The sequence below is a fragment of the Macaca fascicularis genome, chromosome 1 (genome assembly GCF_037993035.2).
Source record: "Macaca fascicularis isolate 582-1 chromosome 1, T2T-MFA8v1.1".
Lineage (NCBI taxonomy): Eukaryota > Metazoa > Chordata > Mammalia > Primates > Cercopithecidae > Macaca > Macaca fascicularis.
In genome coordinates, this window is record NC_088375.1 from 9247066 (window position 1) to 9265453 (window position 18388).

The 18388-nt window shown below is 39.9% G+C and overlaps 1 protein-coding gene across 15 annotated transcripts in view; it reads right to left on the reverse strand.

Moving 5' to 3' along the window:
* Positions 1–9106: 9106 nt before the first annotated feature.
* CHRM3 (cholinergic receptor muscarinic 3) overlaps positions 9107–18388 on the reverse strand; it is a 516344-nt gene continuing 507062 nt past the window's right edge. For all 15 annotated transcript variants that reach the window (XM_074025995.1, XM_005539689.5, XM_074025991.1 and 12 more), the window contains one exon: positions 9107–11070. In XM_074025995.1, coding sequence (XP_073882096.1) covers positions 9279–11051 — 1773 coding nt within the window. In that variant the 5' untranslated portion in view covers positions 11052–11070 and the 3' untranslated portion in view covers positions 9107–9278. The remainder of the gene's footprint in view (positions 11071–18388) is intronic.

An 18388-nucleotide genomic window follows, 5' to 3' on the forward strand; every position in this document is an offset into this window, starting at 1 on the left:
GTCTCAGCTACTTGGGAGGCTGAGGCGGGAGAATGGCGTGAACCCGGGAGGCGGAGCTTGCAGCGAGCCGAGATCACGCCACTGCACTCCAGCCTGGGAGACACAGCGAGACTCCGTCTCAAAAAAAAAAAAAAAAAAAAAAAGCTAGAATATTATCAAAATTCCGTTGGCCCTATCAAACTAAATGTCAAAGAATCATCCCTCTGATATGACTATACCACACTCCACTTTCTACCTGATTTATAGCTTCTAAGTGGCTGTTTGTATCAGAAGACAAATCACAAATTTGTCATCTCTATGAATTAATTGCTTGAAGGAGAATGGTTTGATTCAGAAAGGTAAATTAGTAAAGGTAAGGAGAGTTTAGTAAGTGTCATGACAGAAACATTGGCTGAGATTAAGCCAAATACATACGCAGCCTACATGGATATTAAAAATAGTTTCCCCTAAATAAAACAAATAAAAGACTTTTGAAAATCAAAATCCCAGTTTTTAATGGAAAAGAACAATTGGTAATATCAGTCAGGGAAGAAGTCTGACAGATACATGCGTTATAGACAGGATATTATGATGACAGACATGTCACTCAGTGAATCCAGAGCTTCGATAGTGGATTTTCATGTAAATATCCTAGCCCACTGCACGGTCTAGAATGAAGAGAAACTCTATGAAGAGAAGCATGATGCAATCATTTTTTAAAAAAAGAATTACAAAGGAACACTAAGGTAGTGACCAAAAGATTTTAAAAATTGATGCAAGCATCATTTTTGGGGGTCAATCTCTGCTTACATGTTGATGAGCCCATCATGTTTTGGGTGTTACCAGGGGTTCAGAGCTCACTTGTGGTCTTCGGGTGCATCCTATTCATCTTTGGTCTACTGTGGTTTGCATGCTCAGCATATGGGAATCACAAGACACCCTCTGGGTCCTAATAAAAATATCTAACCCTATGAAAGCACCTGGATTATTTTTTTTCTGGGGTCTGAAGACAGTTTTTTCCTCCTGCAGAGATTTCTGATTTCTCAGATATTTCCCAATAGCAAATTGGCAAATGACTGGTGTCAAAATAGGCATAATAAAAGCTTGGGGGTTGGAGATGTGAGTTGAAATGTCAGGAACATCCTTCACTGACTACATTGCCTTCGACAACTCTCTTTCCCTTTTGCTGTAAGATTGAGTTAATAATTCTACTCTTATAAACCACGGCTAAAATAGTGTCTTAAGAAACACAGTGCTAATGAGAGCGAGCATCTCCATAATTTGAGACTTTCATTCCAACATGATTCTCATCATTATCCTCCATATAACTGAAATAAAAACCAATCTTTTACAGACTGTTACTATGAAGGATCCTTCTGCCTTTTTACAACCTCTCTGCTGTTGTTTAATTCTCATGGAGAATGACAAGTGCCACTGAAATATGCACATGGCATCTCCAAGAAACAAAAGCAAGAACTGAAGTGAAGGGGTGGTAGGCAAAAAAGGCCAAGAATGACCATAATTAGACCAAAGGACTTCCACTTCCAAGCCGTAGCTGGCTGCATCCTCTTCTTAACTCTGTAAATTCTCTGGACTACAGGACATCTTTTCAAAAAGTTCTCTCTCTCTAGACTCTTCCAAGCCTTTGTAGGTGAGATTCAATTTCAATGAAAGATCATTCATGCTTATTGCTTAAGTTGTGTTAATTTTTAATGCTTTTAAAAATATGCTGGATAGTTAAAAAAAAAATATATATATATATGACTCCTGTGATAGAAACATTTATTTCAAGGGTGAAATATCTCAGTTCAGTCAAATAAAATAATAATTGTGGAAAATATTTAAATCAATTGATTGGTCATATTTTGTAAAATTTCTGCTCCCTGTAGCCATTTGGATAAGGAAGCTTCCCTTATCTAAGGGAATCTAAGCTTCCCCAAAAGTTATTTATTAACTCCCAACAAAGTACTCTTCAGTTAAAAATCAACTCATACTTAATGGGTATTTCCAACATTGACATATTCTTATGGTTTATTAATCTTCCATACTTTTAGCCAATGTTTCTTTCCATAGTCAAGATTTCATATTGCATAAATGTGTGCAGCAATATAAGGAAGACTTTCACACAATAGAAAACTTTTCTTCTTAAATCTCATATGAGTTTTATGTAAAAATGTCTACTATTATGGAGTAGTGAGAAAAGCAGTTGCTTTTCTGGCCACCTACCTTGATCTAAATGGTAATTGTAATAGCATGAAATAGCAAAACAGAAACGGGGAGGGGATGCCCAACGTTTCAGTGAGCACAGGTTCAAACTGTAAACTGAGGATGAAGATATGAAGATGTAATGACTGGCAGAAAAAGCTGTGAGAGAGAAATAATATATACATATATATGTATGTGTGTGTATATATATATTTCCATATATAGCTATATATATACCTCTCTCTCTCTCTCTCTTTCACTTTCTCTCTCGTACTCCTTCCTGTTTTTTCTTGCCCTAAAGACTAAGGAGCAATGGTTGGTTTCTATGGGACAGGTTGTGAAACAGTACAACAATCATGAAGTGATCAGGCATGCCATTCAAAAAAATGTCATTTCTTGCCCAGAGTAACTTCAGTTTGTATCTTCACTTCTAGCAGTTTTAAAGTCAGTGTAATAAAATATGAAGCTTGTTTTTTTTTTTTTTCTCCAGTGGGAAAATATTTTCTGTGGGGTCTAAAAGAAATAAAAATACACCTGAAAAGAAAAAAAAAAAAAAAAAGATAAGCATGCCTTAAAAAAAAGAAAATTCCCCTTCCCTATATGTATCTACAGACAAATATTTTTCTTCACATGCACTTTTGGAGTAAGGACTGTACGTGTAGCTATAGTTTCCACATGCTTATACTCCTCTAAACACATGGCCAGGAGGTATTTGGTTTATGATGGTATGATGATAGTTGTTAAAGAAAGTTCTTTTGCATGTGAAAAAGAAAGAGAAGTCAAGGCAAATAGCAGTCTGTTCAGAATTATCCTTTCAATGAATTCTGCCCTTTTATACAATAAAAAGCTGTGGCTGTATTATAGGCCCTGGATTAAATAAAAGCAAACCACATTCTTTGTTCAATAATAGTTTTATTTATTATTTCACTGTTAACTTGGGGATAATATTCACCACAAAGTTGCAGGCATCATTTTATAGTACAGACTACAGACGATTGACTTTTTCAAGATTAAAAATGAACATGGTTTGTGACACACCTGAAATGCCTACTGAGGAAGTGCTGGCCACGAGGTAATAAAAAAAAGGTAAAATTCAGTGCCTTTGGCAAAGATGTGGACACTGTTTTAGATGCGAGTATGATACATGCCCTTTGCTTACAAAGCAAATATACACCCATCTGTTTTTGGACTGCGGTTTCTCTATCCACCAGAGAGCATCTTTACATGATTCACAGACATTTCCCTGAGAGCTTCCTGCCAAGAGAAATCAGCATGCTGATTCACCATCTTGGAAGCCCTTTTTAATGTAATTATTCCTCAAGCCTGCACCAAACTTGGAAACGGTTCTTATATTTAAAAGAAAGAAGGGCTTTGCCCCAAATGTGGCCGTCACATAGCTCTAAGTGGACGCCCAAAGGAAGTGTGAAGTGTTACATGTAGGAGGCTGGGAATGCCCATGTGCTGGATGAGGAATGGATAGAAGGGAGAGCATGTGTTCGATTGCCTGCAGAACAGGATGAAGGATTCTCTCTTAATAACTTTCCACACCAAGCAAAACTACATGCAAGGATTTTTAAGCCAAACTACAGATCTTCACTTGTACAGAAAACTGTGTTTATGAACTCTCCCGGCCCTCCAGATACTTCTCTTACTAAGGCAAGCAACCAAGAAGCCTGTTGCAAAAGAATTATCCCTTCAATGAATTCTACTCTTTTCTACAATGAAAAGTTTCTCTTTGTTGACCAATCCAGTAAAGTTTCTGAGTTCTAGGGATAAAAGAGAGAGTTAATTTTCTTTTTCCTTTTTGGACTCTAAATTATTTGTTCATAACTTCAAATCTATTTAAAATATTTCTCCTTATTGCTCAGTGATATTTTATTAGATAACCATCATATTTGTGAACATTCTCCATTTCCCAGCCAAACAACTCCTGACTACAGTAGCAGCATGGGACATTGATGTGCACAGAATTTTGACAATATTTGTTATATTAATAAAGAGATTATTAGATATTCAACATTTATTGAATATATGCAATTTACCAGATTCTGTGTGAGCCACAGGATTCAGAGTGATGAATAAGACCCAATTACTATCATCAAGGAACTCACAGAATACAGGATAAAAATAGTTTTGAGTTTTGTATTTGAACTGCAGAACTGCTAAGCATTTTGGACTCCAAGAAAGAACAATAGTAAGCTTTAATATTCTGGGGATAATCTTTTTAGTTTAAGGTAGGATTGCCAGATTATAATTTGGGTGCACGAAGTTTTAGTAATATTTCTTTGCAGTGGAGAGTACGGCTCCTTTATCTTTTACGTAGAATGCAACTGAGACGTGAGCCTCTTTGGTTCTCTAGATGATTTTTTTGGGGTGGTCTCAAGCCCAGACCAGAGTAGTAGGGTCAGAACTTTGTGTGAGCCTCTGTGGTTCTACCAGAATAAACATAGGCCTAATGTTCTAGCAATGCATTTGGATGACTTCCATATATCCAAATGTACTATTCGTCTCTGCATGAAGCTGTCAACGTGAGGCATGCCTAATAATACCAACACTTGCTCATTTCTGAGCCGTACAACATAACACTGTGCAGTTACAAACTTACATGGAGTATAGTCATGTTATGAACTAGATCTTCTTTACTCATTTATATTATCTTATCATAAGCCTACTTTCCCAGACATTAAAACTAAAGCCAGAACAAGAAAATGGAATTCTCCAGTTCTAAAGAGCACTGGGTTACCATTCTAGAAACCTTTCTCTTAGGTCTGCAGTGTTGACTCACACAACATTAATGCTGGGAGAGGCTGAATATTTAGAGTCATCGAAACAGAAGAAGAGAGTATAACTTAAGCGTATAGAAAGGAAGTAGTAAAATTGTCCTTGAACCTATTAAGGGCTGGAGTTGATCCTGTTTAAATAAGTTTGTTGCACGTAGCATTAGAGCAAAATATTCTTTCAGAGGAGGTGCTAAAAGTAGGGTTGTTTAGGTTAAAAAAGTAACGTTGGAGTGTTATATTCTATATAGTTTCAGTCCTACTGTGAGAAATGCTATTGTAAAACCAAAGCAAACACCTGCTACCCAGAAACTCTGTTTTGTGTGGTTGCCAGACCTCAGTGCTGGGTTGGAGTGGTATTTGAAACCATACTACTCTGGGTTTACCAACAAATTTCCAAGCTTCCCTGGTTACCTTCCAAATTTCAAGATTTTGTGGTGTTGAAATATAGTAAGTAAATAATTTTACAGAGTATAAAATCTGAAAATTTCAAGCATTCACTCAATATACCATTTTACTTTCATCATGGTATTTACTGACTTCAGTTTTGACCCATGTGCCATCAGAAGACAAATTGGAGAAGCTTCAGTGTTGTTGCTTAGTTTGAGCAATGAGGAGAAAACCCAGAAAGTTTAGGTTAAGGGACAAGCATGCCTAAGGACATGTAACTAAGCAGTGACCAAACTGGCACAGGAACTTAGGGTTCCTCATCCTGAATTCATTGCTTCCTTGACTACACTGCACTACCTTCACAGGTCCTCGGAAGCTGCCAGGGGAAGATTGTGCAATTTCCTGGAATATGTCCCCATCTTTGAATCATCTCTACTCAGATAAGTACAGGACACCCTGGCTGATCCCTGGAATCCTTCTCCGTGTCACTCTAGTATTAGGTTTCCCCGCTGTGACAGAGCCTTGGCATCCTTCTTTCCTGCCTGAGTCAGAGCTGAAACAGCCAACTTTGCAGCAGAGCTCTGTGCTCCAGCTTCTCTCCTGACACACAGACGGGCTCCCAGCGCTCTGCAGAGCAATGAGTCCTGCCCACGGGCAACGCGGGAAGCCTGACAGAGAAAGTCGATGTGCCTTCTAGATCTTCAGCCACAGCAGGGTCTAATGCTTAGGCTTCTTGTTTGTTTTCATTCCGTCAGAGTCTACAACTGTTGTACACTAAAGGGTAAAGAGAAATGAAAAATATGTAGAGAGTCAAGGCTGGGCTTAAGAGGCAAAGGGTGATTAGAATAGGGAGGACTAGCATCGAGGCCACAGGGAGCTGATGGGCAAAGGAGAGCAGAGCCGAGGGAACTAGGGGGCCAGAGAGAGCTCACTTCTCCTGACCATCTGGCAATGCCTGGAGAATGGAGAATGTGTGTTGTGTGTGTGCTTGTGAGAGAGAGAGAAGGAAGGAGAGGGAGAGAGAGAGATTCTCCAAGTGTAGTTTGATCATTTTCTTCTTTCAATCAAAGTGGCTAATCTTGAAATGTCTGCAAGCCTCATGCATATGGCATGAAATAATTTGATTCCCAGTTTGGGATGAAGACATTTTGATCTTATGTAAATGCTGAATATCTCCCGTAATGACAAGCCCTTTGAGAAATGCACATGTAACTAAGGTCCAGTTATAAACACTCACTATATCTTCAATTATACTTTTAAATTCTTCATATTCAAAAGAATCTATTTTGCTTGTTTTCTTTCTCTGAAAAAGACCCAAGAAATGGACACACCTTTCTATAAAGTCAGTAGATAGTATTTAAATGCAGCTTTCATCCATAAGAGGCTTAAAAACAATTCTATAATAAAACCAGTAAAACCAAAAACAGGAGACCTAGAGTCTTGGATTTGTTCCTTCTCTGCCATTATTAGCATCACAAAAGGACAAGGATAAGGAGATAATCATATTTAAGGAGATTGTAAGTGACTCTCAAAGTTCTGCTAAATTTCAGGGTTTCTCCTTTTCTCAAATTTAATTCTATTATTATTATTTTTTAAATAAAAGAAACAGCCCTTTTGGGAGGGAGGCAAGATAGGAGTTTGCAAAAGGATGGGAAGTGCTGAAGTACTGGGACACTTGAATAAGCTTTCACATATTTATTAGTGCCAGGCCAACTGGAGAAAGAAAATATAGATGCAGTTGCTTACTAGACATTTCACAGGTGGATACTATGACATTCTGTAGTTTGCTGTACATATGAGAAAATCGTCTGTTTTTTCTTGTTCTTTGGTTGAATGTGGGCCCAAAAAAATCACTTACAATTACACTGATCGTTTTTTTTTTCCCCATGTAACATGATTTCAGACACAATGGTGGAGGGCTGCTTTGTTCATTTCCTATCAGATTTAACTAAAGAGTGGTTTTAAACATTTATGTTGAAGTGACGGTTGACTTTTTGTTACCTAGAAAGAGTTAGGTGCTTGCTGATGCCAGCAGGATGACATGTTTCTTCTTCTTAGCCACAGGAAAGCTCAATAGACTCTATTCGTTGCTCAAGTGGACTTTAAAGAATCACTTTCAAAGGACACCATGGCTGACGACTCAAGAGTAATATTTATCAACATTAAATAAACACTTGGTGTAGTATCCATAAATATTTCTGCATATAAACATAACATGAAATTAAATAGTTCAGATACACAGACACCACTGAGTACACGTCCACTGTTGTCAAAGTCGTCTGTAAACACCACCTCACACTGAATACAAAAGCAGCTTCTACCCAGCTCTGGGTTCACAACACGAATGCCCCGTACAAAGGGAAGATATCTCCGCAGCCCTCCCACCTCCCTCCCCTCCCTCTCCCCAAACAGCCCCGGAAACAGGAAAAGAAACCCCAACAACTACAGCAGCAACAACAACGACAATGACGGCAGCACCCCAGCCCCTCCCCAAATAAAACAGTTAACATTTTGGTCAATTCAAGGGAGAATGCAAAAACAATTTTTTTTTCCCCCCAAAAGGTAAGGAAATCAATTTGAAGCATTACTTTTCAGAGTGTAATTCTTTCTTCAGAGGACATGGAACTTCCTAAACCTCACCTATTCCTGGGTGAAGGTTACTCAATGAACACCAGAAAGCACTGGCCAGAAAGCTGAGTAACAAAGGTGCAAGCCCTATTTTCTTTTAGAAGGTGCCATTCAGCAAGAATCAAACACAATGTTCTCCTTCATTCTCTCTCACCATGTTTTTTTTTTTTTTGCTTTGCCATATATATATATATACATATACATATATATATATTGCTGTGTATGACATTCAAACGTGACACTATTACTGAGTTTCAAGCAGTTTAGATAGCAGAAATTTTGTTTAGAAACATTCAGGTTTAGATGATTAAATTCAAACGTGTGGATGTGGTTCATTCTTTGAGCTCAGAGGGGCCCCGATGTGGCTCTGTTGAGACATCAACAAAGGAGATTGCTTAACACCAAGTCTGGTGAAGCCACGGTGCTCAACTGACTCACGAGCCTGTCCGCTCTGCACAGGCCTGCTGGGAAGGCCTGGCTGCTCTCTGTGGAAAACAGCCCTGGTTTCAAAAACATTAAACTGGGCTTATTTCACGTTTATGTTGCATTAGGATCCTAGAGAACTTCAGTCACCAAAGTACTGAAAGCGTATATTGCAGGAATAATTTGCCAGTTCAGTGTTTCCCATGATATTATATACACTATGTGTGTGCGTGCAGAACTCACACATATATATATATGCTTAAGTATTTTTATTTGTACGAAACTTGAACTGCACAAAACAGTACTTTGCAAGAATCAAGAATCAAGTCCACAAATAGAGTTTAACAACACACCAAAGAAAAGACAGGAAGCTCTATTGGGACAAGAAGATTCAGCTTTGCAACGTGTGAAATAATTTTGGAACCACAGATTCGTTAGCCTGCAGTGTTCCTCGTGGGGTCTGGATTCCCACTTTTGGGATCCTTGGGAAGAATGTGGGAACTGGGTCAGCTATGCTCATGTGAGATTCCAAAGCTAATGGGAATTAAAGACCCAGGCAAATCAATTTGGGTATATAATTGCTGTGAAGCAATTATTTTTCTCCTCTTTAAGAAAAAAACATGTAAAGTCTATTTCAGAATAAATTTCTATATATTCAGTAGTATGTTTTTTGTTTTTTTTTTTTTTGCTAAATTGGTATTGACTTTCTGTTAAAATGGGTTTATTCAATGGATCAGTAAACAGGCAGCTTCTTTCACATCTGGGTGATAAAACCATTTTTATCATCACCAGAAATCACCCCACCCTCAGCTTCCTCCTCCTAAGGTCTGTGGGTTGATGTGTGCGTTTCGTCACTGCTATTGATAAAACCTCATTCTACAAGGCCTGCTCAGGTGCGCGCTTGTGAAAAATGACCGACTGTCTCTGCTGGTACTGCTGCTTGCGCCTCTTTTTTTTGTCACACTGGCACAGCAGCAGCATCTTGAAAGTGGTTCTGAATGTTTTGTTGCACAGGGCATAGCACACGGGGTTCACGGTGCTGTTGATGTAGCACAGCCAGTAGCCCAGATTCCAAAAGGTTTTGGGTATGCAGCTGTCACAAAAGGTGTTCACCAGAACCATGATATTGTATGGGGTCCAAGTGATGATGAAGGCAAGCAAGATCGCACTGAGGGTCTGGGCTGCTTTCTTCTCCTTGACGAGGGACATCCTTTTCCGCTTAGTGATCTGACTTCTGGTCTTCAGAGCAAACCTCTTGGCCAGAGTGGCTTCCTTGAAGGACAGAGGTAGAGTGGCCGTGGTCTTACCCACTGAGGAGTCGACGTCAGAAGTCTTGGCTGTGTCCACGGCTGACTCTAGCTGGATGGGAAGCTTGGAGAAGCTTTTTGGAAAACTGCCTCCATCGTCCACGCTCTTCTGGGCCTGCAGCTTGTTAGTTTTCCTCTCCAAGTCCACCATCCCCAGCTCCTCCTCAGGCACCTGCAGGTTGTCGGACGAGGGTAACTTGGTGGAGTTGAGGATGGTGCTGTGACCTGGAAGCTTGAGCACGATGGAGTAGATGGCTCTCGTCTCGGAGCCAATGTCCTCCTCATCGGAGGAGGCGGAGTTCTCCAGGGAGGCAGCAGCATCATTGTTGTTCCAACTGTCACTGCTGCTGTGGTCTTGGTCCATCTGCTCGGAGCTGGGTTTCCAGCTCTTGGTTGTGAACCAGAAGTGGCAGCGGCTGTACTTCCTCCTGTTGGAGCGTTTCATGCTTTGCTGTTGAAGTTCATAACTGCTGCAGCTTCGAGAACTGCCCGTGGGGTGGACAAAGTTTTCTGTCTCTGCCTCTGTCCCAGAGGCTTGCAGCCCAGCAAGCTCTTTGGTACGCTTTTCAGTTTCCTTATAGATCCTCCAGTATAAAATAGTCATAATGGTGACAGGCATATAAAAAGCAGCGATGGCTGTGCCAAAAGTAATGGTGGGCTCACTGAGGAACTGAATGAAGCACTCTCCTGGAGGCACAGTTCTCTTTCCAACAAAGTATTGCCAGAACAAGATGGCAGGAGCCCAAAGGACAAAGGAGATGACCCAAGCCAGACCGATCATCACACCAGCTCTCTTTGTTGTTCGTTTGGCTCGGTACGTGAGCGGCCTCGTGATGGAAAAGTATCTGTCAAAGCTGATGACCAGAAGATTCATAACAGAGGCATTGCTGGCTACGTAGTCAATGGCAAGCCAGAGGTCACAGGCCAAGTTCCCTAAGGCCCATCGATTCATGATGATGTAGGTCGTAAACAGATTCATTGAAATGACCCCAATTATCAGATCGGCACACGCCAGGCTTAAGAGGAAGTAGTTGTTGACTGTCTTCAGCTGCTTGTTGACCTTAAATGACACAATTACCAGGATGTTGCCGATGATGGTCACCAAGGCCAGGATGCCCGTTAAGAAAGCGATGAAGACCACCTGCCAGACGGTATGACCTCCCAGAGGGTCATCGGTGGTACCGTTTAGAGAGGAGAAATTCCCGGCTGCTTGAGAAGCATTGTAGCTGCCCAAATGAGTGACGGTTCCTGGGGGCAGCCCTGCATCGGAGGGGCTGTGTATCCAGGAGGAGCTGATGTTTGGAAACAAAGGCGAGGTTGTACTGTTATTGTGCAAGGTCATTGTGACTCTCTGACATAGTCTAGGGGAAGAAGAGAGAGAAAAGACGGAGTTAGAAAAACTTCTGCCTTTATTTGCTTGTTCTTTGCATTGCATACGTTAAAAGACATGGAAGGCCTATGACAGGATGCTGAATCTCTATGAAGCCAAACATTAGCAAGTTCATTCTCTTATTTTAAATGAGTGGAGTCTAGGGCAGACAGACATGGATTTGTTTGAGATAGTATTGTATAATTGGTGGCATGCACTGAACATTGTGCTTTTTTCCCACATTTTTCTCATTTCTAAATATATTCCATGTAATTCTGTTACTAAACAAACTCGCCCTTCTCTTATTTTGTAAAGGCAAAAAATATCAGACATTTCTATTACAATTATCCAAACAGTTTTATCGTCATGCTAAATTGATAACTTGACTTGATTTGCATTTTATCTATCTGGGCATTTACCCATCTGAGGCTTGAGAAATACACAAATTTAAGGTGATACCAGCCATTTAAGCCTCACTAAAAGGAGCAGTGCCAACCTGGAGAAGGCATAAAACCAATGTAAATCAATTCATATTATATTATCTCTTTGAGACAGAATTGAAAAAGTAAGATATCAGTTCCTTGTAAGGACTGGTAACACGACTGTCTCCCGGGAAGCTATCTTCTACTTGATGACATGCAGATGAACTTTTAGCAGAATGTTTTGAATGGATCAAGCCAGTTTTAAATATTTCTAGTATTTAGATCTTTTAGATCCAAGCATGAAAACGTATTTTAGCATGTCACACATACATGAACAAATGGACATGCCCACACGCATTTGCATATAAAAGTTGCAAAACTGCAACTAGTGCTTTCAAATGCTTGTTGCTAGAGTATATGAACAACTAAGAACCATTACAAATAAGGTGCCACCAGTAAGACCCCCGTGGTGTCGCTGCTGGCCTTGGTTGTGACCTGCACCATTCTCTCAGAGCCTCCAGGGCTGTACTTCCGGGACACCACTGGCTCAGGAATTCACACACCACCAGCCACTGTACACTAGATAAGCAAATCATTCCTCAATTAGTGTCATTTGTGAGTTCAAAGTTTGATCATCCTAGCAAAAATCTATTGTGCACCCTGCTACTGCATTTATGCTCTTGGTTAAAAAAAAATCTTCAACAATAAACTCTTACAGATAAACATATATGTGCAAGTGCAGTGCAAGAGTCCTAAATCAAGTCTTAAGGTATTGAATGTCAGCTTTTTCTCAGAGTGTCTCTCAAAGCAGTAGTCAGATTCACACAGAACCTTCTGGAAAGGATTTCTGGTATAGCAGGAAGACTATGGGGTCAAAAGGAGTAGTTCAAATCTGTTTGACCACTTACTGGAGGTGCGATCTTAGCTATTTAACTTCTTTGAGTCTAAGTTTTCTCATTGAGAAATGGGAATGATAATTTTCTGTATAATAGAATCAATTGTTGATAAATTCTTTTCAGAATTCAATAATAAGTGACCAAAGAAGCTTCATTTCTCATTAAAATGTTTTAACATATATAAAGTACTTAGAACAGGAGCTGATACAGTAAATGCTATATGAGTATCTGTGATTATTATCTTATTCTTTTTATTGAACAATGAACTCTCTTTGCTTTGACTGCCAGGATGCTCAGAGCTAAATTTAGTGCAATAATAAATGTTAGTAGAAATTATTTATTGGACATTTACTATGTGGTACATGTTGTGCAAATGCATCGTATGCATTATCTTATTTATTTATTATATTTTTTGAGACAGAGTCTCGCCCAGACTGGAGAGCAGTGGTGTGATCTTGGCTTACTGCAGCCTCTGCCTCCCAGGTTCAAGTGATTCTCATGCTTCAGCCTCCTGAGTAGCTGTGATTACAGGCATGTGTCACCTTACCTGGCTAATTTTTGTGTTTTTAGTAGAGATGGGGTTTCACCATGTTGACCAGGCTAGTCTCAAACCCCTGGCCTCAAGTTATCTGCCCATCTTGGCCTCCCAAAGTGCTGGGATTATAGGCGTGAGCTGCCGTGCCCAGTGTATTATCTCATTTAATCCTTAAATAACCTCATTTTACAGGAAAGGAAGACACATTTAAATAATTTGTGCAAGGAATTGACCTAACAAGGGGACGTGTGGGGGGACCTAAAGAGTTCCATCCAGACAATCTGAACCCACAGCCTCCATGTGTAACTGTGAGGCTATGCTGCCTCTCTACCAGCTCCTTCCAGGTGTCCTATACAACTAGCCCCTCCTAGCTGGTTAAAAATCATCATACGCCTCCTTAAGGTGGAATTGATGTACATTTAAAAATTAATGAGATACTCCTTATCACCTAAAACAATGGCAAAGATACAGATGATTCGATACATTCAGCATTCACAGTAATATGGCAAACAATCAATTTTCATGGTCTTGGGGTTGCAGTATACACTGGTCATTTGAAAGGCGATTTTGCAGTTGGTAAAGAATGCCAAAATCCATGATCTCAGGAGCTGCCTGACTCTATGTATACACATAATACCTATGATGTTAGACATAAATACACTCACATACGCACATATAAATACACATACACATGTTCACTTTAGTGCTCTTTGAAATAATAAAAAAATTTGAAATAGTCTAAATATTCTAATATAATACTCAATTACAGAGAGGAATAATACAAAATATTCTGTATAATCTAACATTATTTTCCCATAGCTAAAATATCTGACATTGTACTAATTTTCAATTTTAGAAAATTGATGAGACTATTCTTTTACTTTTTTTTTTTAAATATTTGAGTTTTATTAGGTGTCAACTTACACTTAACTCTCATTCTCTCTCACTGAGTGATGTCTGGGTTTGGAAAGTGTTACATGCTGTTTGTAGCACGCAATTGCATTCAGGGTTTCTTCCAAGATGCATGTATGGAAGATCTGTCTGTGGTTCTCCCTCCATCCAGATCCCAGTTTACAGCAGTTCTAAAGGTGTTTGCCTTGTTCTCTCTCCATTGCTGACTGTGTATATCCCACTCCACTGCGACTGTGTATATCCCACTCCACTGCGACTGTGTATATCCCACTCCACTGCGACTGTGTATATCCCACTCCACTGCGACTGTGTATATCCCACTCCACTGCGACTGTGTATATCCCACTCCACTGCGACTGTGTATATCCCACTCCACTGCGACTGTGTATATCCCACTCCACTGCGACTGTGTATATCCCACTCCACTGCGACTGTGTATATCCCACTCCACTGCGACTGTGTATATCCCACTCCACTGCGACTGTGTATATCCCACTCCACTGTGACTGTGTATATCCCACTCCACTGTGACTGTGTATATTCCACTCCACTGTGACTGTGTATATTCACAAGGATAGATGTGTCTTTAATCAGGTCAACACCCTGTCTCTGAGGTTAATAACTACTATTACTATTGGTCTACTGGGGAGTCTGGGGTGCCTCTTAAATGCTCTCGGCCCCATATGCTGATAAGTGGCATTTGGTCCTCTTTAGATTATCATCTTTATTCATCCATTTTTGTTTGTTTGTTTTCCAGCACGGGACCTGTGTTTATTTCTCATGTGCTCTGAAGAGCCTTTCTCTTTCCAAACTCTCCTTCACCCCTGAGATTCCTGAACATAGCAGTTACATTTCCTCGTTTCTACTATCTAGGTCTCTGCTTTCATGTCCCATGGGAGGCAATCATGTCCTGTAGCCCCAATTTCAGGTCTTTAGCCATGCTGGTTTTATTATAAATAAATGTAATGCCCAATCATCCTGATGCTTTATTCATATTTGCGCTGATGATACTTCTTTCATCTTTGTTGGTTAAAGCCATGCCGTGAGTATCTGTTATTTGTCTTTCTTTGGACTGTCTTTTTGGAAATAGCCTGTCACCCATAGTATGTAGTTTGGGACAAGCATCAATCAGATGGTCCTGGCTCCTCTACCACAACAATGAACATGAAGAAGACCCAGGCAGGAGGGCTGATGTGTGGATTTGATGTGGATGTTGGAATGAGATAGTTACTCTCTTTCATTTGGAATTACTAGGTGCCGATCACCGTATTTGCCACCACATGGGAAACCAAGAGCAAGCAAACATAGAGGAAAGGCATGGAGGAAGGAGAGAGACAGGAGGGAGTGTGGCAAACAGAGATAGCATGATGATGATGTTCTTTGAAACCTGAATTTAGCCACTCCTGAGGTCAACACCACCTCCTTGACCTCGCCTTTCCTTTGTTGCCAGGGCTACCAGAGACACTTTCTGTCACCTGCAACTGGAAGGTGTTCCGTCATTGTCAATATCAGTGCATGCTCATTTAACCACTGCTAGTGTTAGATTATGGTGATTGGTGCTGTGGAATTCAGGGAGTCCACAGCCTCTGCATTTCATAGACTCACCCCTAGGTAAGAGATGGAATACTAATAAAATATTTTTAAAAGCACAAGTTATTTAGGCAATATCAAATCACTCTCGGTGGATAATCACATGATGTTTGTATACATTAAACAACAATTTAATTTGCTCTGTTGACCTATATTATTGAAGAATATATTGAAGAATTTTTGAAATTGGCCTAAGGTCAATTGTTTTCTTTCAGTCTATTTCATCCTGTGACTCTGAAGAGCTCCCCAAAATGAATAGTATTGTAGTCTAATTATGCTTTGTTTGACTACAGAAAATGAAAGAAGCCAGAATTGAGGAAAGACAGCTATCGGTGAGTTTAGTTGTCGGTATTGGGTTAATTAAATACCGGTTTATCTTTGACCTGTATTCTTTGGCATATCTACCATTGGCCATCATTCTTCTTACACTTTGACATTCATGCAATATCTAATACCTTTCTGAAGTTCTCAGAGATGTGCTTTTCCTTATTTAAAAATGTTTTAGTCCCTTTCTGTCATGCAATAGATGTACAGTATGAGATGAGCAAAAATTTTAAAGGTAGACAAGAACCATTAGAGGGAAATGACTTGTAGGCATTTGCTTACCCATGTGATACAACATCCAAAGGACAAGAGTTAATAAGTTAACGAGTTACTAGTCAATAACCATGGCAGTCCTAATGCTACCCTTGGGTTTCCTTCTAAGGACCTCAGATATTCAAGTAACGAGAAAGAAGGGAATGTGGTATATGAACATAACTTTGAGGAAAATAAAGCCTTTTGAATGGGAAGCAGAAATTATGAGCAAAGCACACTACTAAAACCCATTGTGACTTGTAGCTACAAAGAGAGAAATGTTTAGGAAGTCATGGGTACTCATTTGGGGTTCTGATGTGATGAGATACATTAATACCACTCTATTAATAAATACGATGTTCTCATCATCATTAATTTTTTTTTTATTAGAAAGCAGCAGAGCAGAGTTGAAAAGCTGTGGTCTTTGGAGTTTTGCTGATTTGGGTCTGAGTTCTGGGTTGGCCTAGGAGATGTATAAACTTACCAGATTACTTGACTACTTTGAGACAACCTTTCTTCATCTATAAAACTAGAATACTGTCACCTGATCTGTGGATTATGGAGAAGATAAGAAGCATTGTGGTGTTGTAGGCTAATACTCTGAAGTATTAACGGGGATCTTGCCTCCCTTCTCCCAATGCTAACTTTTCGTGTTCTCAGGGTTGTGTTGTTACTGTAGAAACACAGGGAGAAAGAAATCAGCATTTCCTAATATTTTGCTTTTTAAAATAGACTTTAAATACTCTGGTAGAGAGAAGGGATTTAAAGATAAGGGCTTTTAAACTGCAAACATTTGGTCTTCTGAGCATCAATGCGTGGTATACTGACCTACACACTAGGAAAATAAGAAAAAATTTCCCTTGCCACATCCAGAGTGAATAAATTGATATAAGTACTACAAAAGGTGATTTGGAGGTATTAACTAAAACTGAAAAGGTATGTAAAATGACCTAGCAATCCAACTGCTAGGTATCTACCCTTTAGAAATTATTGCGTTCGTATGTATACAAGGAGACATGCACAAGGCTATTAACTGAAGCATTTATTTTTATGACAAAAATGAGGAAAATCTATAAGACCATTCATTTGTTTTGAAATGAATTAAAAAATGAGGTCATTCATAAAAGGGAATACTATGCAGCAGAAAAAGGCAATCAACTCGATATATATTAACTTATAACCGTCTAAAAATACTTGTGAAGTAAGAAAGGCAAGTTGTGGGAGGATAAATACAACATGATAAAATTCAGTTTACAATGAAACACAGCAATAGTACACTAAAGATTGTGCATGCCTATATACTAAAGGTTGTATATAGACATATAGACATATACCACCTTTAGTATATTAATGTAATTAAAATTGTCATAAAAGGATAGAAACATCTACATGTAAATCATCTATTAGCAGTGGTATTTTGGAGGAGGAAGATAAATAGGATTGAGGGTGATGGACAAAGAAGACTTCATCTGTAATGTCCCAAATGAGAAAAAAAATTCCCAAAGTTTCCAAAGCCAGAAGGAAGTGAAGAAGAGACTTGAAAGGGGGAAGATATTGGTGATGGTCACCAAGGAGGGCTGGGGATCTTGCCCTCCACCCTGCTGTTGCTTTTAAATGCGGAGAAGGTTGGAGAAGAAAAAGGTCGCATCTGATAATATTGATCAGACTCAAAGACGACGCGTGCCTCATGCCCTCCTGCCTGGTGCCCAGAGATGGCAGCTGCTCAGAGGTCAGTGGGTCACTGTGGCAGAAGCATCGACGACCTGAATGCCTGTTGTAATGAATTCTTCCTTAGTCTTGCCTGAGACATAAACTCAGCAGGGCAAACACCTTGATTTCGGTGCTGAGACTCTGGACAGGAAATCTGATTGTAAGCTGCTAAGTTTGTGGTGATTTGCTATGCAGAATGGGGCCTCAACAGGCAGCTTCGAGGCAAATTACACAAAAATGAAACTACTGGTCTTGCTCGCCTGAATAAGATGGAGTAAAAATATTATACACACTTTATATGTAAATTAGCAACGTATTATCTCACACACAAGAAATCCTAGTTCTCTGGGTTGTGGATTTTCTCCCCTCATTGCTGTAGGGGGCCTTTCTTGCCTTTGTTCCTCCAAGGGACATTCAGCACCTGCCATGCCTCTTCTGAGTCCACTGTCTTTTCTCCACAGCCCAGGTGAGGTACATTCCTAGTGCTCCCCAATCTATTCCTATCAAGACTGTACCCAGCTTTATCAAGGAAGACAGTGTCCTTATAGGGCCAGGAAACAAGATTTCTCCCACCTACCCCCATCTTCCTTCGAACATTTTCTACGACCTTCTCCCAGGCCTTGGGGCCACAGCCTCATTAAAGGGACTGTTCTCTGGAGGCTCAGCAAT